Source organism: Oncorhynchus clarkii, chromosome 10 (assembly GCF_045791955.1).
Source record: "Oncorhynchus clarkii lewisi isolate Uvic-CL-2024 chromosome 10, UVic_Ocla_1.0, whole genome shotgun sequence".
Taxonomy (NCBI): Eukaryota; Metazoa; Chordata; class Actinopteri; order Salmoniformes; family Salmonidae; genus Oncorhynchus; species Oncorhynchus clarkii.
This window is the reverse complement of record NC_092156.1, coordinates 68,035,634-68,063,068: the sequence shown is the minus strand read 5'-3', so window position 1 is coordinate 68,063,068 and position 27,435 is coordinate 68,035,634. Positions and strand designations below refer to the sequence as shown.

The 27,435-nt window shown below is 42.9% G+C and overlaps 2 protein-coding genes across 3 annotated transcripts in view; one reads left to right on the top strand and one right to left on the bottom strand.

Annotated features, from left to right (window-relative positions):
- Positions 1 to 11,854, top strand: part of LOC139419047 (polycystic kidney disease 2) — an 18,695-nt gene extending 6,841 nt beyond the window's left edge. Inside the window, exons 3-15 of one of the 2 annotated variants that reach the window (XM_071168909.1) lie at positions 2,583 to 2,716; positions 5,759 to 6,009; positions 6,286 to 6,510; positions 6,807 to 7,035; positions 7,271 to 7,441; positions 7,715 to 7,896; positions 8,087 to 8,207; positions 8,334 to 8,432; positions 8,751 to 8,872; positions 9,035 to 9,152; positions 9,243 to 9,406; positions 9,582 to 9,729; positions 10,020 to 11,854. In XM_071168909.1, the coding sequence (XP_071025010.1) occupies positions 2,583 to 2,716; positions 5,759 to 6,009; positions 6,286 to 6,510; positions 6,807 to 7,035; positions 7,271 to 7,441; positions 7,715 to 7,896; positions 8,087 to 8,207; positions 8,334 to 8,432; positions 8,751 to 8,872; positions 9,035 to 9,152; positions 9,243 to 9,406; positions 9,582 to 9,729; positions 10,020 to 10,241 (2,186 nt within the window). In that variant the 3' untranslated portion in view covers positions 10,242 to 11,854. The remainder of the gene's footprint in view (positions 1 to 2,582; positions 2,717 to 5,758; positions 6,010 to 6,285; positions 6,511 to 6,806; positions 7,036 to 7,270; positions 7,442 to 7,714; positions 7,897 to 8,086; positions 8,208 to 8,333; positions 8,433 to 8,750; positions 8,873 to 9,034; positions 9,153 to 9,242; positions 9,407 to 9,581; positions 9,730 to 10,019) is intronic. The other variant, XM_071168910.1, reaches the window with a different exon arrangement.
- On the bottom strand, positions 11,809 to 27,435 carry LOC139419048 (broad substrate specificity ATP-binding cassette transporter ABCG2-like). The gene is made up of 16 exons (XM_071168911.1): positions 27,344 to 27,435; positions 24,444 to 24,691; positions 21,680 to 21,739; positions 21,453 to 21,567; positions 21,102 to 21,254; positions 20,121 to 20,278; positions 19,741 to 19,892; positions 19,479 to 19,577; positions 18,579 to 18,829; positions 17,009 to 17,091; positions 15,453 to 15,542; positions 14,835 to 14,959; positions 14,354 to 14,508; positions 13,423 to 13,512; positions 13,095 to 13,222; positions 11,809 to 12,547 (listed from the first exon to the last, which is right to left on the bottom strand). The coding sequence occupies exons 2-16, from the start codon at positions 24,671 to 24,673 to the stop codon at positions 12,400 to 12,402; spliced, it is 2,037 nt and encodes a 678-aa protein (XP_071025012.1). The 5' UTR covers positions 24,674 to 24,691; positions 27,344 to 27,435; the 3' UTR covers positions 11,809 to 12,399.

The window sequence follows — 27,435 nt, the reverse complement described above, 5'->3', positions numbered from 1 at the left end:
GCGTGGCGGATGTGTTGTTACCGACCCTTACCACCTGTGGGCGGTCCGTCAGGATGTTCAGGATCCAGTTGCAGAGGGAGGTGTTTAGTCCCAGGATCCTTAGCTTAGTGATGAGCTTTGAAGGCACTATGGTGTTGAACGCTGAGCTGTAGTCAATGAATAGCATTCTCACCTAGGTGTTCCTTTTGTCCAGGTGGGAAAAGACATTGTGGAGTGCAATAGAGATTGCATCATATGTGGATTTGTTGGGGCAGTATGCAAATTGGAGTGGGTATAGGGTTTCTGGGATAATGGTATTGATGTGAGCCATGACCAGCCTTTCAAAGCACTTCATGGCTACAGACGTGGGTGCTATGGGTCGGTAGTCATTCGGGCAGGTTACCTTAGTGTTCTTGGGCACAACGACTATGGTGGTCTGCTTGAAACATGTTGGTATTACAGACTCAGTCAGGGACAGGTTAAAATGTCAGTGAAGACACTTGCCAGTTGGTCAGCGCATGCTCGGAGTACACATCGTGGTAATCCGTCTGGTCCTGGGCCTTGTGAATGTTGACCTGTTTAAAGATCTTACTCACATCGGCTATGGAGAGTGTGATCACACAGTCATCCGGAACAGCTGATGCTCTCATGAATATTTCAGTGTTACTTGCCTCGAAGCGAGTATAGAAGTAATTTAGCTCATCTGGTAGGCTCGTGTCACTGGGCAGCTCGCGGCTGTGCTTCCCTTTGTAGTCTGTGATAGTTTGCAAGCCCTGCCACATCCGACGAGCGTCAGAGCCCGGTGTAGTACGATTCATTCTTAGTCCTGTATTGACTATGGAACGCTGAATACGTTTTATCCCTGTTACTTTGCTGCTTGTGGAAGTGTAAGCCTATTCCCTGTGCATGGGAGCTGGTTGACCAGATTCAAGTATACACAGACGTTTGGGGTTACAACTGCTCTCCTGGCGCCAATGACATGGATGTCAATTAAGGCAGCCCTATTCAGAGGTGTTGGGTTAAATGCTTAAGACACATTTCGGTTGAATGCATTCAGTTGTGTAACTGACTAGCTATTCCCTTTCCCCTATACGTTTCTGTTTTCAGTGGCATCTTAAACAGGTCTTGGCCTCAGTGCGGTAGGCCAGGATTTGGTAGCTGGTGCTAACTGTAACTGTTGGACCATTCAGAGAGTCATGCCTGGCCATGCAGTCATGAGTGAACAGAGAGTACAGGAGGGGACTGAGCACGCACCCCAGAGGGTCCCCATGTTGAGGTTCAGCACTGTACCTGTTGGACCATTCAGAGAGAGAAACACATGATCAACACAAAGATGTAGTTCACAATATTGTTGTATACATTTCTTAGAAGTGTAAGCCGTTGGGGGGTGGGGATTGTTTTAAGAAAGTCATACCATGGACCATTTAGCTATTTTATTAACATTTTAGGACCCCTTTAGGTATATATATATATTTTTATTTTAAATAAAATATTGAATTTGTCCTTTACTACTATAGCCCATAGAAACGCATTGAATAACGCAAAAAAGACAGTCAAAAAATGTATAATAAGGAATAAGGTTTGGAAGTGTCTGTTCTATATCCAGGACATATACGAAAGCTCAGGCAATGTTTTAGTTTTTTTTACACATATTTAACACCTTGTTGGAACAAAACTATCTCCATACTTTCATTTGTATGGGTTACCTTTAGACTAGTCCCACCACACTTGTCATAGAGCCATCATGTTCGTGAGATTCTTACCTTTCTATAGAGTGGTCATATTAGTTTGTAGGCAAAACCGTTCAGACACTATAGACGCTTTCTTGAGAGTATATTTTTTAGGGATGTCTCCTGGTCGGACAAACAGAGCTCTAGCTCTGCCACTTTCCGCCTCAGATGAGGAAGACCGCCACAGGCGGATGCGGTGGATTGAGACATAAAAAATACAAAAAAAGACATCTCGAGCTTAAAGGAAAATTCCACCCCAAAACTTTTGGTATTCTTTGATATTTGTTTGATTAGTCGATTGTTGACATTTGTTTTGCTTGTCAGAAATCAAGTTTTCAAGATATGTAACTTTCAAAATACAAAAATCATCCCATCATATGACTTAAAATACAGCATCAAATTATGCAAAATGCATTATATGGGGATGATTTCTGTACTTTGAAAGTTACATATCTTGAAAACTTTATTGCTGACAAGCAAAATATTTCGGGACTATGTCAACAATGGACAAATGAAACAAATACCAAAAGATAGTTTCTGGGTAGTTTTCTTTTAAACTGATGGATTTTGATGGGGATTTTTTAAATTATGTTACTTAGATTGATGCACCGATGTGTCAATGGACTATGGGGGTAAACACAATATAGGCTAATACAACTGTAGCACGACAGTAATATATAGTATAACGATAGGATAACATTAATGCCGTTATTCATTATTTTAAACATTGGTTATGTATACAAGCATGTATGAAATAAACAGTTATTAGAAAATGCTGAACAGGTACGCTGTGTGTAACTAAAAACACCAAGGAAAATGCACCATAATCTCATGCAGAGAAACTCTTACAGTCTCTTCTGTTGTGTTGTGTAGTGACCTATGGGATGGTGGGCTCCAACATGTACTACTACACCAAGGTGATGTCCCAGCTCTTCCTGGATACACCACTGTCCCCGGGGGACACAGCCACATTCAGAAGCCTCTCAACTATGGGTGAATTCTGGAAGGTGAGTCAATTCAATGAGTCAATTCCCCGGTTTGCTATGCAGTGGTTTAATCTCCTGCTTTGTGCTTTTTATCTGATTGGAAAATAGAGCTTGGTACTTAGTTATGGCATAACAAAGATGCCAATGCATTTACTTTGGCCCATGCTCAGTTACACTATATATACAAAAGTATGTGGACATCCCTTCAAATTAGTGGATTTGTCTATTTCAGCCACATCCAGTGCTGACAGGTGTAAAATATCGAGCACACAGCCATGCATTCTCCATTAAAAAAACATTGGCAGTAGATTGGCCTTACTGAAGAGCTCAGTGGCACCGTCATAGGATGCCACCTTTCCAACAAGTCAGTTTATCACATTTCTGCCCTGCCAGAGCTGCCCCGGTCAACTGTAACTGCAGTTATTGTGAAGTGGAAGCGTCTAGCAGCAACAACGGCTCAGTCGCAAAGTGGTAGGCCACGCAAGCTCACAGAACGGGACCCCCAAGTGCTGAAGCGCGTATTGCTTAAAAATCGTCTCACTACTGAGTTCCAAACTGCCTCTGGAAGCAACGTCAGCACAACAACTGTTCGCCAGGGCTTCATGAAATGGGTTTCCATGCCCGAGCAGCCGCACACAAGCGGTGTAAAGCTCACCTTAATTGGATTCTGGAGCAGTGGAAACGCTTTCTCTGGAGTGATGAATCATGCTTCACCATCTGGCAGTCCGACGGATGAATTGGGGTTTGGAGGATGCATAGTGCCAACTGTCAAGTTTGTTGGAGGAGGAATAATGGTCTGGGGCTGTTTTTCATGGTTCGGACTAGGCCCCTTAGTTCCAGTGAAGGGAAATCTTAACGCTACAGCATATAATGACATTCTAGACGTTTCTGTGCTTCCAACTTTGTGGTAATGGTTTAGGGAAGGCCCTTTCCTGTTTCAGCATGACAATAATTGCATGAACAAAGCAAGGTCCATACAGAAATGGTTTGTCGAGATCGGTGTGGAGGAACTTGACTGGCCTCAACCCCTTCGAACACCTTTGGGATGAATTGGTATCACCGACTGCAAGCCAGGCATAATTGCCCAACCTCACTAATGCTCTTGTGGCTGAATAGAAGCAAGTCCCTGCAGCAGTTCCAACATGTAGAGGAAAGCCTTCCCAGAAGCTTTTCCTCTACAACTCTGTATTAATGCCCAGGATTTTGGAATGAGATATTCGACGAGTAGGTGTCCACATACTTTTTGTTGTGTAGTGTATATGAAGCATAAAACCAAAGCAGCACTTAAAAGTATTTACAGTGCCTTGCAAAAGTATTCGGCCCCCTTGAACTTTGCGACCTTTTGCCACATTTCAGGCTTCAAACATAAAGATATGAAACTGTATTTTTTTGTGAAGAATCAACAACAAGTGGGACACAATCATGAAGTGGAATGACATTTATTGGATATTTCAAACTTTTTTAACAAATCAAAAACTGAAAAATTGGGCGTGCAAAATTATTCAGCCCCTTTACTTTCAGTGCAGCAAACTCTCTCCAGAAGTTCAGTGAGGATCTCTGAATGATTCAATGTTGACCTAAATGACTAATGATGATAAATACAATCCACCTGTGTGTAATCAAGTCTCCGTATAAATGCACCTGCACTGTGATAGTCTCAGAGGTCCATTAAAAGCGCAGAGAGCATCATGAAGAACAAGGAACACACCAGGCAGGTCCGAGATACTGTTGTGAAGAAGTTTAAAGCCGGATTTGGATACAAAAATATTTCCCAAGCTTTAAACATCCCAAGGAGCACTGTGCAAGCGATAATATTGAAATGGAAGGAGTATCAGACCACTGCAAATCTACCAAGACCTGGCCGTCCCTCTAAACTTTCAGCTCATACAAGGAGAAGACTGATCAGAGATGCAGCCAAGAGGCCCATGATCACTCTGGATGAACTGCAGAGATCTGCAGCTGAGGTGGGAGACTCTGTCCATAGGACAACAGTCAGTCGTGTATTGCACAAATCTGGCCTTTATGGAAGAGTGGCAAGAAGAAAGCCATTTCTTAAAGATATCCATAAAAAGTGTCGTTTAAAGTTTGCCACAGGCCACCTGGGAGACACACCAAACATGTGGAAGAAGGTGCTCTGGTCAGATGAAACCAAAATTGAACTTTTTGGCAACAATGCAAAATGTTATGTTTTGCGTAAAAGCAACACAGCTCATCACCCTGAACACACACCATCCCCACTGTCAAACATGGTGGTGGCAGCATCATGGTTTGGGCCTGCTTTTCTTCAGCAGGGACAGGGAAGATGGTTAAAATTGATGGGAAGATGGATGGAGCCAAATACAGGACCATTCTGGAAGAAAACCTGATGGAGTCTGCAAAAGACCTGAGACTGGGACGGAGATTTGTCTTCCAACAAGACAATGATCCAAAACATAAAGCAAAATCTACAATGGAATGGTTCAAAAATAAACATATCCAGGTGTTAGAATGGCCAAGTCAAAGTCCAGACCTGAATCCAATCGAGAATCTGTGCAAAGAACTGAAAACTGCTGTTCACAAATACTCTCCATCCAACCTCACTGAGCTCGAGCTGTTTTGCAAGGAGGAAAGGGAAAAAATGTCAGTCTCTCGATGTGCAAAACTGATAGAGACATACCCCAAGCGACTTACAGCTGTAATCGCAGCAAAAGGTGGCGCTACAAAGTATTAACTTAAGGGGGCTGAATAATTTTGCACGCCCAATTTTTCAGTTTTTGATTTGTTAAAAAAGTTTGAAATATCCAATAAATGTCGTTCCACTTCATGATTGTGTCCCACTTGTTGTTGATTCTTCACAAAAAAATACAGTTTTATATCTTTATGTTTGAAGCCTGAAATGTGGCAAAAGGTCGCAAAGTTCAAGGGGGCCGAATACTTTCGCAAGGCACTGTAGTTCAAATCACATTCATTAACACCAAATAGAACAATGGAGCATTTCCATGAATCTAGTTAGAACCTAACAGACCAGCAGAGCTTTCAGTTGAAATTCTCTCTGTAACCAGTGCGTGTCTCTCCACCATGCAGTTCACAGAGGGTCCCTTCCTGAACGGGATGTATTGGGAAGTGTGGTACAACAACAAGAGTCTCCCTGAGAACCACAGTATGATCTACTATGAGAACCTGCTACTGGGGGTGCCCCGCCTCCGCCAGGTCAAAGTTCGCAACGAATCCTGCTCCGTGCACGAGGACCTTAGGGATGAGGTGCAGGACTGCTACAACATGTACACCCCGAGCAACGAGGACAGCGCCCCCTTTGGCCCCATGAACGGAACTGCGTACGTCTACTAAACTACTATGCACTACTGTTAGATGTATAGTTCAATGGTAACGTATAAGAAAGCAACCATAAAGCTACAATTGGTTGTAATGCTAGAGACTAAACCAAAGCAATAGTTACAACATGTGCTCTAGTGTTAACTGAAAGCACATTATGGATGATGTCCACCAGATGATGGCGTATAAGGTCACTCACCAATAGCCACCAGTGAATACCAGGCCAAACTGTTTCACTGTGGCTCTATGATGAGTCTGACTGTCTGTCTTCCCACCAGGTGGATGTACACAGAGGAGAACAACCTGAATGGGAGTAGTTACTGGGGCCAGGTGGCTACCTACGGTGGAGGGGGGTACTACCAGGACCTGGCCCGTTCCAGAGATGAGTCAGCTGGCTTGCTACGCTCCCTAAAACACCAGCTGTGGCTGGACAGAGGAACCAGAGCCGTCTTCCTGGACTTCTCCGTCTACAACGGCAACATCAACCTCTTCTGTATTGCCAGGTACAGAGCCCAGAGTTATTACATACGTATTACATGTTACTTAGGACTGTTTCACACTGGTTATATAGGTGATACATAGGTTCAATTCAGGCTCTCAAGACATCCATGGTTGGGATCAATGACTCATGCAATCCAATGGGAGTTCTCTAGTTACCATCCTCATCCACAATCTGGTGTCATTGAACCTCGATTTTCACCCTAGAGAGGCTGAATACGGAATATCTCTTGTTCATTCAGTTTAACCTGTCGGCTTAACTGCGGGGATAAATACAGTTGAATTGAATTGAATGTTTCAGGTTGGTGGTGGAGTTCCCCGCTACAGGAGGCGTAGTCACTTCCTGGCAGTTTCAGACGGTGCGTCTGATTCGCTACGTGTCCAGCTGGGACTACTTTGTCGGGGTGTGTGAGGTGGCCTTCTGCCTCTTCATCCTGTACTACGTGGTGGAGGAGGCCCTGGAGATCCGCATCCACCGCCTGCGCTACTTCAAGAGTGTGTGGAACTGCCTGGACGTCCTCATCGTTGTGGTACGTAATTCAAGATGGCCGCCCTAGCAAGGAGTAGGAAGGGATGGAGTCTCCCTGAAACACCCTGAAACAAGTAAAGAAGGGCTCTGTTCCAGTATCCACACTAGCATACTACTTAGAATGAGTCAGTGCAATAAACATGCATTCTAAGTGGTAGGCTAGTATAGACATTGGAACAAAGGGATCCAAATATTGTTGTGTTGAGATTCCAAATATCCCCCTCCTCTTTTTCCAGTTGAGTGTTTCTGCCATAATCATCAACATCACCAGAACATCAGTGGTGAGCAATCGTCTCAAAGACCTTCTGGAGAACCACAGCGCCCACCCCAGCTTTGAGCCTCTGGCACACCTCCAGGTTACGTTCAACAACATGGCCGCAGTCATCGTCCTTTTCTCCTGGGTGAAGGTAAGAATGGCTTGACACGCTGAATGTAGCAATTGAGTGGGAATTGACCAGGAGCAGAGCTTGAACCAGACACTCTACAGTTGGTTACAGGATGAGAGTACTACTACCTGTGCCATAAAGGTCCAGACCTGTTGGCAGAAGCCAAAGTATGCTCCCATAAAGCGAGACTATATTAGCATGATTTTAATACAAATAAAAAAAGACAGAATTGATATAACGCTTTTCAAAGACACTTGAATTCTAACCTGGTTTCTGCTCATCTCTCCTCTTCAGCTCTTCAAGTTCATCAACTTCAACAAGACCATGAGCCAGCTGTCCACCACCATGTCTCGCTGTGCCAAGGACCTCATCGGTTTCGCCATCATGTTCTTCATCATCTTCCTGGCCTACGCTCAGCTGGCCTACCTGGTGTTTGGCACCCAGGTCAACGACTTCAGTACCTTCCAAGCCTGCATGTAAGTAACATTGGTTTGATTGGAATCAACCCAGGTTCCAAGATTCTCAGTTCTTTAGGTTCTTCATAGACATTGATTGATTGGAATTTTGTTTGGAATTTGACCCATTGGAACTATAATGGTAACGCACCCCTATAGCTTCATCTTAGCCTCTTCATAGCTTCTTCTTCTTGTCTTCTTTTCCATGTAGTTTTACCCAGTTCCGCATCATCCTGGGAGACTTTGAGTTCTCAGAGATAGAGGAGGCTAACCCAGTCCTGGGACCCATCTACTTCATCACCTTCGTCTTCTTCATCTTCTTCATCCTCATGGTGAGTTTTGATATACTACCATTGATAAATGTGTGGTTATATTGATATATATTCATTTTGTACTATTTGATCTACATTATCTAGAGAGATTAACGTTTGCTCTGACTGTTTTTTGTCTCCCTGTAGAATATGTTCCTGGCCATCATCAATGACACCTACTCAGAGGTGAAGGCAGACATGTCCCAGCAGAGGTCTGAGATGGAGATGACGGACCTCATTAAAAAGGTATGGGACCCAAATGGTATGTGGGGTTATTTGTTCTAGTAGGTGTATGTGATTCCTTAACGCGTCATTGTAGCTGAGTATTTTAAACAACTGCAAGCTGACTTGTATTATAGCAACTTCATATTTAAAATTCTATGAAGTAAAGAGTTCAATTGAAAAGGAGACTCAAGTTAATGTAATTTTACGTTACTGTTGAATATTATCAACATGTACTGAATAACTGCATAATGCAGAATGAAAATGAAAATGGCAACAACATTCACCTCAGTGTTGATAGGTGTCCTTGAGTTTGTCCGGGTGCTGTTTCTCTCCCTGCAGGGCTGTAACAAAGCCTTGATGAAGCTGAGACTGAAGAAGACCACTGTGGATGACATATCAGACAGTCTGCGCCAGGCCGGTGGGAAACTCAACTTCGGCGAGCTCCGCCAGGACCTCAAAGGGTGACCGCTGCAGCGCCTGAAACCAAACTGGGGTTTCACTGACTAATTCATAAACATACACTATTTCATTAATTTATACATACATACAAAGAAAGACATCAAAACACACGTGACATGTAATACTAAATGTACAACTAAATGTGTTGTTGTTTGTGTATTTAGAAAGGGCCACACAGATGAGGAGATTGAGGCCATCTTTGCCAAATATGACCACGGTGGGGACCAGGAGCTGACTGAGCACGAACACCAGCAGATGAGGGACGACCTGGAGAAAGAGAGAGTGAGTGGACACACACACACACACACACAGGGCAACGAGCTACACACACATGTTTGCAGATGTTCAGTGTGTCTCTGCACATATGGCCAGGAGGACCTGGATCTGGAGCGCAGCTCGTTGCCCAGACCCACCAGTGGGCGGAGCTTCCCCCGTAGCCATGACGACTCGGAGGAGGATGACGACGAGGACAGCGGTCACAGCTCCCGTCGCCGCGGCAGCAGCTCAGGAGGCGTGCCCTACGAAGAGTTTCAAGTGTAGGTCGAGTTCTATTACCAGCCAAGTTGAAGTATTGGGCTTTTGAAAGGTCCTCTGTGTGTTTCCGACAGAGGATGTACCTGATATTTAAATGTTTTAAACCATGTGTCGTAACTATGGATATAGCATGTTATATAAACGTGTTATTGACATTATTGTTCCGTTCTATTCCAGGCTGGTGCGTCGTGTTGACCGGATGGAGCACTCCATAGGTAGTATAGTGTCTAAGATCGATGCAGTGATTGTGAAGCTGGAGGCCATGGAGAGAGCTAAGCTCAAGAGGAGAGACGTGCTGGGAAAACTGCTGGAGGGGGTGCTGGAGGTGAGACAGAATGTACATGGGGGGACACACACACACATGCCCATCTCGCCCACACCAAACACTTTTAAAAAATCTTTCCTTCCCCTCTCTTTCTGTCCATCTCTCTCGTTCCAACATCTCCCTTCTCCCTTTTGTCCCCCTCTCTCTGACTGTTAAGACTATTTATCTGATCAATATGTTAGGGTATTATGTCTGTTTGTAACAGTGTTTATGTTTAAGGACTCTTGGAAGATTAGTCCAAATGATGACTAAAAGATACTAATAAAATTAAATCTCTCCCCCTCCCCCAGGATGAGAGGCAGGGTCGGGACATGGACGTCCAGAGAGAGCAGATGGAGCGGCTGGTAAGGGAGGAGCTAGAGCGCTGGGAGTCTGACGACACTGTTTCACAGGTCAGCCATCACCAGCCCGCCACTGCCATTGGTCCAGGAGCCCAACCACGCCCCCGCCCCTCCTCCTCCCTTTCTACTGATGGGGTGGACGCTGGGGGTAATGGGAGTGGCCACGTGTAAAACTCCGCCCACCAGAAAGTTACACGGTAACGAGAAAGGGACATTATAGTATTTTTTACAGGTTCTAAGCGCCAAATCCTTACTTGAGATGTGTGCATGCAATTTGAATTTTCTGAAAATGTTCCCATTGACCTCAATGGAAGATTATCGTGGAAGTCCGAGTTACGCAATCAAATTTTAAGTAAGGATTTGGCCTTATCGGAGGCTAAGTGTAACTTTAAGAGACATTTTAGTGAGGTTCGAGATTGTATACATTGATTGTGGCAGAATAGGTTGTCGCACAAATGAAGATATCCTTGTGTAAATGTCCTTTCTGGTTGTGTTCTACATTATATACCAGTACATAGTCCCATCATCATCCCTCTGTGTTTGTTTGAAATCTTTACACATGATACCACAATGGCAAAGTCACGTGCACGGCACCTCAGCTATCCAAGAGTGTGAGTGAAACCCACCCAATAGACTCATATGGTCTGAAAACAGTCCTACGTCCTCCATCTATAAGATGGTACATGCTTTAAGGCAAGCAAAATATGACCTGATACATTTACGAAGCTTACAGTGCAAGCACAAGTACATGATTGTAGCGTTTAAAATGAAGAATTCGGGTACATGAAGATGCTGGACACAATGAAGGTTTTGATTATATTGGAGATATTACATGTGATGTAAATGAACTAGCCTCTTAAGCTATTTCCATTTGGTTTATATTCTAAGAATACACGGCATATCATTGCTTTTCCTGTGCGGGTACGTAGCTCAAGGGCTTTTGGTTTTTGGTTACACCGTATATGCACGCACGCACATCTTGATATTCCACAGGAAATGGTCTCATCGATCGTTCATTTGCTGCTTTCCTTTTTTGTCATTTTAATATCGTTACAAGTGTGGCTCATCCTGTCATAATTACTAACCTATATCACTTTGTAATGACTTACAAAACACCCTTCTTATAAATGCATAATATGATACATATTGTAACTTGAAACAAACTTCGATTCGGAGTGCATCTAGGGTCATGTGATCCTCGTGTGTATTATTATGTACGGTGCCTTGCAGTATTTTGTAGTCTTATTGTTTTGTAATTTTTTTGTGGTTACATACTGTATATCAAAGGTGTGAAAAATAAATAAAGTGTGTTGTGATGCTAAAACGATGAAGTGGTGTGTGTTAAAAAAATCGTAAATTTAATCCGGGTCGTTGTTTGATACGTTTGAACACACCGATAGTGACTCTAAACCTTGAATATAAGGTGTCAGTAATGGGCCTGTCATGTACATTGAACCAGTTTGATTGGAGTTGATATATGTTGGGGGATTAGGTGAGATTAAATGGGATTATACCCCCTATTGACCTAAATGCCTGTTCTGGAGACGAGACGCCTGCTCTGTCACCAAAAGGGTCTCTCTGTTACTAAAAGGTCTCACAAAGGTGACCATTTAGGCCTCTGTATGTGTTCTAGGAGTCAGGCATTTCTTGCATATGGTCCATTGGAGCCACGGTAACGGTTGGTATCGTTGATTTTGGCTATACATTATTGGTAGGTACATAATTACCACTCGCAAAGTTACATGAACATTTTTATAAAAGCATTGTTTCCAAAAAACTAGTATAGATAAAAAGGTAATGAACACAATAGAAACAAACAATTCAATCATTACACACAAAAAAAGCACTTAATTCAACATCATAATTTTTTCAAATAAATGAGTTCAGTTCCTCTATAAATAGAAACGATTAACTAAATGCCAAGACAGTCTCGTACTAGACTGGAACAAATGCTACCAAATAAACACAGCAGTCAACATGAGAACAATGACTACTGGAGGGCAAAGATTCCACATTAATATTCATGTGGTGAAAATGTACATTCATGCATAGATATTGAATGTTAGAGTGACAGTTCAGCCAAATTACTCATTTACAGTGCTAGTGTAGCTAGTTCAGCAAAGCCAAAGCGTGGATTGCAGTCTCCACTTGTCCAGGAAATGAATATGTGAATATGTAATTTGGCTGAACTACCCATTTAACCTGTCTCAGTGCAAACCATAGGCACACTGCTTCATGTTATAACATGTGTATGGAGAGAGAAACTACGGGCAGTTTGTCATTGATATAACCACAGAGGAGTCAATTGTAAGGCAAAGTAAGACACTTCTTATGTGAACTTCTTAATAAACCGCAGCTTCAGATAGGCGATGACCAGGAAAATGAGTGTCATTATTGCCAAGGCAACGTGGTTTTCCCATAGGCCCCATGTAGTGTATTCTATTCCTAGGTAGTCCAGGTATTGTTCCCCTGTGCACCTGGAATGAGATGGAGAGAAGACCAAACAAACGTTCACCACGGTGTATCTATGGGATCCCGTGGACAAGCAAGGCTGGGTCACGTTAAATAGGAAGAAAGTGTTTTGAAACGGACTGAATCCTGAACCTGAACTAATTTGAGTTTTCAGCTGAGGTGGGTCAAATTGTATTGTGTTGTAGGATAATTCTTGTGTTTATTCTCTAATATATATTTTTTAATTGTATCAAATAATTCAGCCTTCGCTGCTATTGATACCCAGTAATGATGCCTTATTGAAATAAGCCATTCTCTAATGTACGGTAGAGGATCTAGCTAACACAACTGCTGCTCCATCTACAATGACTTCCTCAGTAGATGGTGCTAGAGGTACTACAGTGATCACAGGCACTGCACTTAATGACAGCATGTTTGTAGCCTACTGATAATACTAGTTATATACCGTATAAACCGTATTTAAGTCAACCAACTATTCACTATTTCTAAGCAAAAATTATAAAGATAAATTCCACAGCGTGTGTGTGTGTGTGTGTGGATTACGTTACTCACGTTATCCCGAGAGTGTGATTAGTGTTCATACTGCAGTTGGTCATCATGCCAGAGCCAGGAGACATGGTGGTGCCAACGGCAGGGTCCTCACAGAACTTCAGCCCCACAAACTCGTTGATCTCCAGGGCCTAGTCATTAAGAAACGTTACAATACTTAATAATACAGTTTTATTATAGTATATAATAACATACGGTATATGTTAATATTTAAAACAATTCTATGTGTAATGAATAGCGCTATAAAAGTTGAATACATGAAACTTATTAATACAGTATGGCAACATTTCACTAGATCAATTAAGAAGTTGTGGCTGTCTGAGGTACTTACTGTTAGACCGTAGCGAGGGATACTGAGGTACTTCAACCAGGCCAGCCAGTTCATGATACTGGGCAGGTTCACCAGCAGACCTGAGAAGATCTGACAACACATCAATAAATATTAATTCACCAATGACATTGAGGTTCCAACCCCTACATTACAATTTGACCAGATTGCCTTTTTACAAGACAGACCTGGTAAAATGGAAGGAGCCCAACAAGCAGAACAAGATACAATAATGTTATCGGATCCAACACAGCCACAAAGAGAGAGTTGAGTGGCGGCGAGCCAGCAACCGGCAACAGGAGCGTTAAAAAGGCAAACCAGCACCTGGAGGGTTGCCAGTCCGGATCCCGGGTCTGACAGGAAGTAATCTGGCAACCGAGCTGGCAACCGGAGGGTTGCTGGTATCAAATCCTAGATGCTGTTGCCTGCCGTTTTACCCTTGAGCAAGGCACTTAACCCCCCACAACAACAGCTCCCCGGGCTCCCAGTGTGGCAGCCCCCAGCATATCGACAAAACCTGGCGTGTATGCATATGGGTCTTTCAGAGGGGTGAGGTTAAAAGTCAAATTTCGGTTGGACCTCGTGTGCAATTGACCAATAAAGTGATCTTAATCTGACCTTAGTCTTGACACCACAGAACCTATCTAAAGATCAAACAGAAAGACAGACAATAACACCACAGATCCTACATCACTTTAATCCAAGGCTAGAAAATATGACGGTCATTCCCCACTGTAATATCCATGTGTAACCTTGGTATGCAACGCTAGTTTATATTTATGTCTATACATAACTAGCAAATAATACTAGTGGGACAGCACTGAACTTGAACCATAACTGGCATTGCAATACAACTCAGGTGCACCCTGCGCGTCCCTGAGTACCCCACCGCGCGAATGTGGCCTCCGCATTACACCCTCGTCCCTACACTCACCATCATGAAGACGAAGCTAATGGTCATGAAGATGTTGGCCATTGCCACCACACTCTGGTCGGCAGAGATGGCCATGGTCATGGCGGTGGCTGTGTAGGCCACCATGGTTACGGTGAACATGAAGATGAAAAAGGCTGCTGGAGTGGTTTTAAAACCTGCAGGAGAGACACACACACTTGAATTTTAAGATCATTTCAGAGTCTGGTTTTGAGTGGTAGGGTACATGCCCCTCTGCAAAGAGGGTTTGAGAGCCGTCTTGACATTTCTTGACCTTTTACTGTCTGTGCCATTACCATCTCAAATCTAATTGTATTTGTCACGCACAGTTTATACAGCAGGTATAAAAGGTGCAGGGAAATGCTTGTGTGCTAGCTACCTCAACGTCTACTCTATGTCCCTCTACTTTCCTTCCATCTTGACAAATCAAATGTAATCTTCATAAATGCAAATGTCTCATTCCCATGTTGTGCATCCAACCCACCTATCATGAAGTAGACCACGCAGCTGAAGACGATGGCGGGGATGGTGCGCAGGGTGATGATGTCAGACAGGATCTTGGACAGGAAGTAGACTGAGACTCTGTAGTACCCGCTGATGTACTCATGGCTGTTGGGGACAACAAAGACAAGAAGTCTACATTAACTCAGACAAGAAGTCTACATTAACTCAAACTGAGTGGTTTATTTTCTAACTTCCTTGGCTAAGGCCATTTGGAACTAATTCTTGCCGGGGTATTTCATACTGAAAATGCTCATTTACAGAATAATTAGAAGTACAAAGGTCAAACAGTGAACCTAATGTAGCTGTAAACAGATGCGTGTTGGTCCATTTCATACTGATAATTATTTAGGCAGAGACAGTGTCTTCATAATCACATGTATATATATATATATATATATATAATAGAGAGTGCGAGACTTGTTGTTTTATAATATTTTTTTTCTTCATTTTTCCTCCACTCCAGATCCAACCTTATACATACGAACAACAACTTACAGACACACACAAACCATGTCTACATCTAATCTGGCTAGACCCGCATGCTCACACCCCCATATTCCAGGTTATAGTGGTGCCACTGGTCTACTACAGTACGTACACAAACAGCTTCCTCTCTGTGATGAAGAGTTCTGCAGCGGACAGCGTGCTGAAACATTGGTTGGTGGTGATGAAGAAAAGAGCACCAATCCTACAAGAGGGGAAACATCAAGTCATGACATGAAATCCTTATGTTCTGCCCAGTCATGCATGAAATGAAAGGGGGTAAACCCCTATTGAAATGAATGCTAGATGTTTTGCTGTGTGTGTACTCCATCGGCCTTCAGACTAAAGGGACCAAGGGAGTGGAGTCGTACTGTAGGTCTAATTGGACCCAGGCCTGGGTTCAAATACTATTTTAAATATCTCAATTACTTTCACATACATTCAAAGTAAGTATTCAGATACAGTTTATTTGAAAAGACAGGTAGCTGAATATTTTAATGTATTTGGAAATACACTTGGAAAGTATTTGTCAGTATTTTCAAATACTATTTTCAAATACCCGGGTTAAATAAATGGGAGTGTATTTGAGTATTTGAAATACAATTTGGCAGACTATTTTTTATATATTTTTTACAAATAACCATTCAAATACTCAATTAAAAGTAATTGTTTGGGCTATGTATTTGAAAATACTCAAAATACACATAAAAATACATTTCTAAATACTACATAACTCAATACACATTTATTTGAACCCGGATGTGATTGTACCAATAAAATAAATGAGCAAAATCCTGATTATTGTAAGCAGATTAATACACTAGTTGAAGACACCCTAATGTACTTGTCCTCAAGCTCAGTTGTGCACCGGGGCCTCCCACTCCTCTTTCTATTCTGGTTAGAGCCAGTTTGCGCTGTTATATGAAGGGAGTAGTACACAGCATTGTACGAGATCTTCAGTTTCTTGGCAATTTCTCGAATGAAATAGCCTTAATTTCTCAGAACAAGAATAGACTGACGAGTTTCAGAAGAAAGTTCTTTGTTTCTGGCCATTTTGAGCCTGTAATTGAACCCACAAATGCTGATGCTAAAGAAAATACTAAAGTAGTCTAGAGAAGGGCAGTTTTATTGCTTCTTTAAACAGAACAACAGTTTTCAGCTGTGCTAACATAATTGCAAAAGGGTTTTCTAATTATCAATTAGCCTTTTAAAATGATAAACTTGGATTAGCTAACACAACGTGTCATTGGAACACAGGAGTGATGGTTGCTGATAATGGACCTCTGTACGCATATGTAGATATTCCATTACAAATCAGCTGTTTCTAGCTACAAAGCTCATTTACAACATTAACAATGTCTACACTGTATTTCTGATCAATTTGATGTTATTTTAATGGACAAAAACATGTGCTTTTCTTTCAAAAACAAGGACATTTCTAAGTGACCCCAAACGTTTGAACCGTAGTGTATATGTGTGCATTATCCTGTTATAACATCTCTCTCCCAAAGCAGAGTCATTTACTAACCTAACCTTTACAGGCAGACACTGCCGTTGTTCTGCCCCATGGGATACCATCAATTTCAGTCTACAGATTAATCGAAATCAGATCACCTTTACATCCCATTCTGAGATGGATTTAAGGTGTTGTGATAAAAATGGTTCCCCCACCTGTTCTGTATTCCACTCTGGTTGTCCTTCACCCCGAAGAAAATGGCGCCCACAATAAGAGCCAGAAAAATGGTGATTCCCAGCTGCCCAAAAGAGAAACATCGTAAGTTTAGTAGCCAGGTCAAAGGTCAGCAAATCAAACAAGCATAACGTCATATTTTACATCATGACCCGCAATGTGCCGTGGCAATGGGGAGTAAACAATCTTATATGTCTGGCAATATGCCAGACACAACTGAGACTTCAGTTGCACGAAGGAGCCCATTTTGATTTTGATCAAAGGGCCAGGCACATTTTAATGTAAACACATCTCTTTAGGTCTATAGAAAAAAGGGTTTAGCTCTCTCTCAGAGAAGAAAACAATATTACATTCTTGAAATACAGTTAGGTAAGATACTATGATGAATACAAAGGTCAGGAGAAGTATCACTACTTATCCTGGCCTTGCAGAGGTAAAGGGTCTAACCCTGATAGAACCTGATTAGTCTATTAGGAACCCTGATAGAACCTGATTATTAGTTTATTAAGAACCCTGATAGAACATGATTAGTCCATTAAGAATGTGGACATTCTTAAAACTAGGTATATTCCCACACAAACTACACCGAATCAGCGCTCTCCACACTCTCCCTCATCCATTCTCATCCACAGACCGGTAGTCCATGTCGGGTAAGAAAAAGAGAAAACAAAGAGAGAAAGGGTGAAATCTCCAGAGCGACATTTGTTTTAATCCTGACGATTTACATCTTATGACAGGCCTAACCGGCCCCAGCGCGGTTCCCAGGGTGAGAGGATAAGCTAATAAGGTTGAGCCTTTTTCACCTCATTCCCCAAGCCCCTCATGTAGAAGCCCAGCGTGGGTCATGGCGTGATCATGTGACAAAGGTCTGGGCCCTGGCCACTGGGGGGGGAAGGGGGGGGGGCTGTGGCCAGATATGATATCACTTCAGTTCTAGGCCTGGAGAGGCAACAGCTGGGTCACAACAGTCAGCAAAGCTGATTAGCTAGGTCTCCGGTCCTCTAGCCTTTAAGATCCAGACCCCAGCCTGGGATTATTGTCGATTTACTATGAGGCCAATTAGCTGTTAATAATTCTTGAAGTGAGATACTTCTGATGGCATGTTGTTGCCTTGGATGACTAATGAGGGCACTAAGTCGTCAGAACTCCCTCCTCCCGCCATCTCTGTCACCCTTTAAGCGCAAAAGAGCTTGTTGTGAAGTAGAGAAAAGTACGCGGCCTGCAATTAAAAATCATACTATTCTCAAGTCTTGCTCGGAGGGTAAGTCCGGTCATAAGGTTGTTGGTGATAGGAGCGGAGCTAAATCCATTACCCTTTTATTCTGAGAATCCTCTCCCCAGTTGTGTGTGTTTGAAATGAGTTTAGGGGACATTGGTACAGCACCTCTTAAACTTTAAACCCACAAATAGAAATCCGGTGAGTATTGGTGTGTGTGTGCATCTGTATTGGTGTGTGTGTGCATCTGTATTGGTGTGTGTGTGCATCTGTGTTGGTGTGTGTGTGCATCTGTATCGGTGTGTGTGTGCATCTGTATCGGTGTGTGTTCTAACCTGTGCGACTGAGGTCTGGGGGTTCAGCGCTAGGTTCCGGAAGGTTCTGCCTAGGACCCAGTAGAGCTGGGTGAAGAAGGAGCTGTTGTAGGTGATGGTACGGGACGTGGGCTTGGTGGTGTATTGCTTTCCCTGGGTGATCCTCTCCAGCTCGACCTGGGTGTCTCTGAAGTTGGAGCAGTTCCTGTACTCCTCCACTAGACGCTCCTCGGTGGTCTTCCTGGAGCCACTCAGCTCCTCAAAGTCAATGTCTAGAAGGGGAGAGAACCGAGAGTCAATACACACTGTTAAAGGTTGGAGACCATCACCCCTTAATTCACCCATGACAACAACCCATTTTTCAATCCATCCCCTTATCCTAAGTGCAAAAGACCCAGATACAAATTCATTGAAGTCCAGTCCGAGATTCGGCTGACTACTCCCATTGTACCAAAATGGTTCCTTCCACAATCCACACCGATAGTGTATTCCTGTCGCTATTAGCATTAGCCGTAGCCTCTCAAAGGCCAACAAATCCTACTGTACCAGTACAGATCAGAGGGTTTTTCACATTGAGCTGATAGGATTAACGGGGGTTATCCAACTGCCTGGCCTCCAGCCTCAGGCCCTGGCTGCAGCATCAGCCGCCCGCTCCCTCCAACCCCTGTCCCTGTCTGGGCAACGCCAAGCCTCCTGCACCCCTAACCTTACTGACCCAGGGGCAGATGTTGTTTGTGTTAGAGCGCTGGGTCCCTTGTTCTTTTACTATGCTGCCAGGGCTCTAAGGCACCTTTCAGGTGCTTGCGAGACTTGGACTCATACACTGCACACTGTTTGTTAGTGTGTGTGTGTGTGTGTGTGTGTGTGTGTGTGTGTGTGTGTGTGTGTGTGTGTGTGTGTGTGTGTGTGTGTGAAAATGACCTTCTCCCTGAATCTTGTTCATAGCAGTGGCAGTAGAGTCTCCGTTGATGACGTCTAGGAAGAAGTCGGCTGGGTTGTTGTGGGCCTCGCAGGCGTAACCTAGGATACAACAACACGTGAACATTAGTCTCCCCTATATCAATCTCTATTCTGATTTGTCCCATTCAGGACTTTTACATCAATCTAACTTCCTTTAGCTCTTAAACAACACATCAACGGTATCTCCTTATACTTTGTGTGTAGTATTGGTATTGAAGGTTACCTATGTCGGCGAAATAGTCCAGTGCATTCTGGGCCGGCCCATGGTACACCTGTTTGCCGCTAACTAGCAGGGTCAGGGAGTCGAACAGCCGGTAGATGGAGTAACGCGGTTGGTGGATGGACATGATGATGGTGCGTCCCTGATTGGCCATTCTAAAAGGAGATAAGACAATGAAAAAAGGCCTGGAGGTCTACATTTAACAGGGTAGCCAATAAGAAAGGTAGGACATTTAGAAGACAAATGTGGTGCAAATTAAACAGGGAAGGGAATAAGAAAAGCATCAAATATGAAATGTAGGATACCTACCACTAACCCCACCCATTAGGAATCAATCGAAATTAAATGAAATGTCTTTCCTTCTTGGAATAGTAGTGCTATACCTTTTGAGCAGCAGCAGGACAGAGTTAGCGGTGCTAGCGTCCAGGCCCGTGGTGGGTTCATCCAAGAAGAGAACAGAGGGGTCGATGATGAGCTCCATGCCGATGTTGGTCCTCTTCCTCTCCCCTCCAGAAATCCCCCGGATCATCTGGGTACCAACCTGGGGAGGAACACAATCACATCACATGATAGACCTTGGACATCTATCAAATGATGTATGGTACCACAGCCTTCTATGACATGATAGCCCTCATATGGCCCGACACCTTCAAAATGACATTGGAAGACATTGGTGAGAAGGAAGCAATTTTGCTGCATATCTACAGTGGGTATACAAAACATTAAGAACACCTGCTCTTTCCATGACACAGACTGACCAGGTAAATCCAGGTGAAAGCTTTGATCCCTTATTGATGTCACTTGTTAAAGCCACTTGAATCAGTGTAGATGAAGGGGAGGAGACAGGTTAATTAAGGATTTCTAGAACTAGAGACAATTGAGAGATGGATTGTGTATATGTGCCATTCAGAGGGTGAATAGGAAAGACAAAAGATGCCTTTGAATGGGGTATGGTTGTAGGCGCACCAGTTTTAGTTTGTCATGAATTGCAACCCTGCTGGGTTTTTCACGCTCAACAGTTTCCTGTGTGTATCAAGAATGGTCCACCACCCAAAAGACATCCAGCCAACTTGACACAACTGTGGGAAGCATTGGAGTCAACATGGGCCAGCATCCCTGTGTGTGTGTGTGTGTGTGGGGGGGGTGCAACTCAATATTAGGAAGGTGTTTGGTATACTCAGTGTATATAGTGGAGGGAAAATACTGTGGACGGTTTGATCATAGAGATCCTATTAAACTGCATTTAGTCCTACTCAAATTCAAATTCCTAATTCTATGGATTTGACTCTCACAGGCTCATAAAACTACCATGAATTCAGTCCTGAACAGTCGTCTCAACATTTCCATTCTATGTTACAACGTACCTTAGCGTCAGCCACCTTGGTCAGGCCTAGCTCGGTGATGAGGTTGTTGACCCTGGCGTCCTTTTCTTTCTGGGGCACGGAGCGGGGCAGACGCAGCGCTGCAGAGAATCGCAGGTTCTCCCTCACTGTCAGAGTCCCCATCACCACGTCGTCCTGGTGAGGTCACAGAGACAAAGGTCAGAGGTCACTGACTGGGGTAATATGGTCAGCTTTGAAAAAAGTACTGTAGCTATACTGTTTTTTCCTGCTGTTGGACCCTAGAGTTGTGTTGTACATGTCTCCTTTGAATATGCTCTTCTAACTGCGTCATGGTCTCCGACAATATTTACAACAGGTAGCCAATAGACTTACCTGGACAACATAGCCGGAGAGGCACTTGAAGTTGGGTGGTTGTGGCGCCCCGTCAATCAGCACCTCCCCTGAGAGACCAGAGGGGTCCTTCCTGGCTGCTAGAACATCCAGGAACCTAACCATAACGTTAGATCAATAATCACTATGGCAACCTGTGGGACCTTTTTTTTTGTAACAAGCAATGTAATGTCTTCAAGATAAACCGTTGTCATCAACAAAATACTCACGAGGACTTCCCACTTCCAGTGGGTCCTAGAATAGCATTTAGACCCGGTCTCATGATGCCACTGCAAGACAACGACAAAACGCAGAAGATATTTTAAGTTGCACTGAAACATTCCACATATTTACCATAATAAACATGTAATCAACACACACTGTGTTACATCATGTTTTACACCAATGAGAAGTGTAGCACTGTATTCTAAATTATGAAAGACTTACAAAAATCAATAAGAGTATAGGCCTACAGTTCAGTTGCAAATCAGTAAATGGATTTGGATATGTGTACCAACAACTGAGTCATTCATAAGCATTTCAAACTGTTGGATTAAGTTGGTAAAATCAAAGCTAGATGAACCTAACATTGAATCAATACCAATAAAAAAGCCGATTAAGGACCAAGAATTATAGGACAGAACTTTTATCATCAAGCGAAATGCTAGATTTATAGCACCTTATGACATGCTTACGACAGGTTTATAGCACCCATTCAATTTTTGTCATCTACTTTCTATATGCGCAATGTTACACAAATGTCTTATCAAACCATTACATACGGCGGCTAAAGTTATCACGCCAGTCCAGCAAGTTTATCAAGTGTCAAGGGCTTGTGGTTTTAACGTGTAAACATTGTCTCTATAGCATAGTCCTACACACGGAAGAATCACAAGAGTGACAGAATGAAAAGGAGGAGGTTTGGTTCTCCAATTAACCGATTCAAACAGCACAAAGAATACGCTGACCCCAAAGACCTCCAACAATCTGAGAATGAGTTCTATCTATACCATTGTATAATGGTCCAAAACAAGAATACATAATCAAATTTTGTGATTCCACAAAGAACATTTGCACAATTGGTATAAAAAAAAGTATCTGTCATATAAAAACAGAATTAAAAAGCTGAATTATAAAGGCTTGTAGTGTGGAATCACGTGACAGCATTTAATTTGGTTCCTTGGCAGCTTGCTCCGCAGTGCATCAAAGAGATTACACGCAAGAAACCATGCTTAATATCATATAATTAACACTAGGGGAAACGGACCAAAACTTGTGTGAAATTACGCATTCCTCCCTGGGAAATGTCCAGTACATTTAATGCCATCAGAAAAAAAAGACATTTGAATGTTCCGCTGCACTATTGTTCATTGTGGTCTGAGTATGCGAGCCCTAATCTCAAATGGAGAGGCCTGTATGTTTTGTCAACTTGTGTTAATGATCTCTCTCCCTCTTTTGGTTTCACTTCACTTTCACGCTCTCTCTGACACACACACACACACACACACACACCTAAAACCTCTTCATGAGCATTGGAGAGGCAGCAAACTTAATTCCTATAATTGAGTTAGATCCATCAGACACTCACAAGCATTCCTAATTTGTTAACACTTCCTTAATTCACTAGTAAAGGGGCAGTGGTAGACAAAAGTAGCCAATTGTCATACTTGAGTAAAAGTAAAGATACCCTAGTAGAAAATGACTCAAGTAAAAGTGAAAGTCACCCAGTAAAATACTACTTGAGTAAAAGTCTAACGATATTTGATTTTAAATATACTTAAGTGTCGAAAGTAAATGGAATTGCTCAAATGTACGTAAGTATCAAAAGTATAAATAATTTCAAATTCCTTATATTAAGCAAACCAGACGGCACAATTTTCTCATTTGTTTGTTGTTGACGGACAGCAGGGGCACACTCCAACACTCAGACATAATTTACAAACAAAGCATCTATGTTTAGTGAGTCCGCCAGATCAGAGGCAGTAGGGATGACCAGGGATGTTCTCTTGATAAGTGTATGAATTGGACCATTTTCTTGTCAAAATATAACGAGGGGGGTGTGGTGGTGGGCAGGAATACACTGAGGCTGTACCAAGAAAGACAAGCAAACAGGCACAGAGCGAGAAAGAGGGGAATCTGCCAATAAGTCCACATCGAATTAGCTTCATGATCACCAAATGTAATTGGGTGGTCAAAGTGTATATTAACTTCAGGTCCACTAGCATTTCAGCGTGTGTGTGTGTTATTGTAGCTAGTTATTGAGTGTTTTTACATGCACAGTAATAATTTGATATTAAACTGATGAATGGCAGTAGGCAGATTATGCAATAGCCATGTAAACACCTTACTCTGCTTATCTTAAATCGGCGTACGGTCAAAATCAAAGTAAGCATATGCCAATAAAAAAAACTGGTTTTCTGAGCAATCGTTTGAATTATTAGGACATGTAAACACCTTAATCTGCGTTCCAGCGGTGTATTTGATCTGCGCATGTGCCAGCACCAGCCGAGTGAGCCTCCCTCTTTAGCGCGAGTGAAGTGAGTTTGGAACAACTGAATGTATGAGTCTTAGAAGTAGTTTTCACATACAAACTTTATATGTCCCAACTCAGAATCAAATATGCTTCCAAAAAAATAACATGGGCGCTGTGGTTGACGCTTTTATCCAAAGGGACTTACAGTCATGTGTGCATACATTTTTCATATGGGTGGCCCCAGTGGGAATCAAACCTTTATCCTTAGCGTTGCAAGCTCCATGCTCTACCAACTGAGCCACACAGGACTGTGTGTGTGTGTGTGTGCACGCATGTGATCAAACTCACTTTAATCCTCCACTAGTCAATTAGTATCACTACAACTTGTGCGTTTGGGCATGTTTCAAGGTGGAAGCCTGTGTGTAGAATACATGAGAGTGTGTGTGCATCTTTGAAAGTGTGTGTTTGTTTGCTTGTGTCTGTGTGTACATGAGACCAAAGGATCCACTAACTCCACTCACTTGAGGTCCACCAGTATCTCCCTGGCAGTGTTCTTCCTCTTGCAGAGCGGTCCAGTCTTCAGCTTCACCTTGTACTGGATGCTGTGGAAGCTGACCGTGGAGCCCCGGGGCTGCAGCTTGTTCAGCTCCACCATGGTGCTGCTGGTTATGACCTTGGTCCTGGGCGTCCCGTTGGTGGACGTGACGTCTTCAGTCATGGCGACGCTGGTGTGATTGGCTCGATCGGTCATTATCTGCAGGGGTGAGACCTGTGGGGATTGGTCAAGGGATGGGTCTGAAATTGATACACTATTTTCCTCGTGCACTACTCAAATCAAATGTTATTGATTGCGTGCACATACTTTGCAGATGTTATCACAGGTGCAGGGAAATGCTTGTATTTCTAGCTCAGACAGTGCAGTAATACCTAACAATACACACAAATCCCTCAAAATAAAAAGAAATGTATTAAGAAATATCATGACGAGCAAGTCAGAGTCCGGAATATAAATATATATGTATATGATGGTATGGACAATATATGAATAGAAAAGGTGTGTACAGCAGTAATTATATAGGATGAGCCTTGACTAGAATACAGTATATACATATGAAGTGGGTAAAACAGAATGTAAACATTATTAAAGTGACCAGTCTTTAATGACTATGTACATAGCGCAGAAGTCTCTAAGGTGCAGGTGGTAGTCGGCCAGTAACAGTGACTAAGGTTCAGGGCAGGGTACTGGATGGAGGCCGGCTAGTGGTGACTATTTAATTTTTATCTTTATTTAACTAGGCAAGTCAGTTAAGAACAAATTCGTATTTTCAATGATGGCCTAGGAACAGTGGGTTAACTGCCTGTTCAGGGGCAGAACGACCTTGTCAGCTCGGGGATTTGAACTTGCAACCTTTCGGTTACTAGTCCAACACTCTAACCACTAGGCTACCCTAGGGGCATGGAGATAGAAGCTATTTTTCAGTCTCTTGGTCCCAGCTTTGATGCACCTGTACTGTCTCGGGTGGCTGAGGTCCTTTATGATCTTCTTGGCCTTCCTGTGACACCGGGCGCTGTAGATGTCTTGTAGGGCGTAGGGCAGGCAGTGTAGAGAGCCCTGCGGTTGCGGACTGTGCAATTGCTGTACCAGGAGGTGATACAGCCTGACAGGATGCTCTCAATGGTGCATCTGTAGAAGTTTGTGAGGGTCTTAAGGTCCAAGCCGTTGGGTCTTAGGGGCTGTTGCGTCTTCTTCCCCACACTCTCTGTGTGGATGAACCATTTCAGGTTGTCAGTGATGTGCACGCCGAGGAACTTGATGCCTTCCACCCTCTCCACTGCTGCCCTGTCGGGTGGATGGGGGTGTGCTCTCTCTGCTGTCTCCTGAAGTCCACGATCAGCTCCTTCGTTTTGTTGACGTTGAGGGAGGGGTTATTTCCCTGGCACCACTCCCCTCACCTCCTCCCTGTAGGTTGTCTCATCGTTGTTGGTAAATCAGGCACACCACTTTTGTGGCATCTGCAAACTTGATGATTGAGTTACTTCTGAGCAAAGTGATTCTGGTCAAAAGAAGTGCACTACTGTATGGAGAATAAATAGGGTGTCACTTAATTTGAGATTTAGTGGATAAATAGAAGGACTTTTAATGCGTTTTATTGATGCCTTTAGGACATACTTTGGTGTATGAATCTGAGAACTTCAAGTACGGGAGGGATATACTGTAGAGACAAACTTCAGACTTCTAGGAAGAGTGATATGCATTTATCATTACGCAATACATTTAGATGTGGAGAAGTGGAAACATTGGACACATTGTCTGCATATCTGAGCACATTTAATTAGGATCGTCTAAATGAATGTCATGCGACCTTTGCGGTGGACTGGTACATAGAGAGAAAGAAGCTCGAGAGACGGAGAGAGAAGCTCGAGAGACGGAGAGAGAGGCTCGAGAGACGGAGAGAGAGGCTGGAGAGACGGAGAGAGAAGCTCGAGAGAGAGAAGCGCTCCAGAGAGAAGCAATAGAGAAGCTAGAGTGAGGAGAGACACCCAATCGCTTTCAAATGCAGTTATTAATACATTATTCCACTCTAAATACCTCTGCTCTGGGATAGGCTTGTTGAAGACAAATTAAACTGAATAATTGAATCTATTTAATCCTATAGGAATGTATAGACACTGGAAAACAGTATACTCGTCCAGTGAGCAGACCTGCCTTGACATTTAGTTAGTTGAAACACTTTCCACATGTACATTCATTGTGCTTACTTTTTTTTGTTTTACCACACTCTCAGAATAATTGTTACAAATGTATATCATAGCCTAGACTAATTGAAAATGATATATTCATGTTTTACCATGACTGAAGATAGCCATGCACATTTATAAGCTAAGTCTTTTTTATTGACTTTTCTGTCATAAAAAGATTAAGCAGGACAGGACAAATTTGTCCCATGAAGACGAATAATCGTAGGCCTTCTTGGAAATATGATTTCTGAATGGTTTGAATGGGTGACCCTAACGGTTCAACTTGGAATGCAATGCATGGATGACTAAGTAACGTTAGGTTGTTTCTGCGTGAAAAAAAAGTATGTAGCCTTCATTTCATAGACGTAAAGTAAACAACAATATTTTATTGTACAAAAATGCTAAAATAACTCAATGTTTTATTTTACCAAACACGCATGCACTGGAGTGCGTCATTTACAAAAACTTGAACAAAATTGAATCATTGTCTGGAACTAAAATATCATCGGCGCCCGCTATTTTTTATATAATACTAGCATGTATAAGCAGGATGTTACTAAAGAATTCACCAGGAGGATCACGTCACCGTTATGCATGGCATTTAGCCTCCAAATGATGTAGCAAATTTAGCCGAAAATAAAATATATCCCATCTGAAAATATCATGCAAAACGGATACATACCCGCCTGTAAACTTTGAAATTTCTATAGTCCTCTCCAGTCTTGTACTAGAAAAGACCGAACCAAACCACGCGTGTGACCAACGATCCGCTTT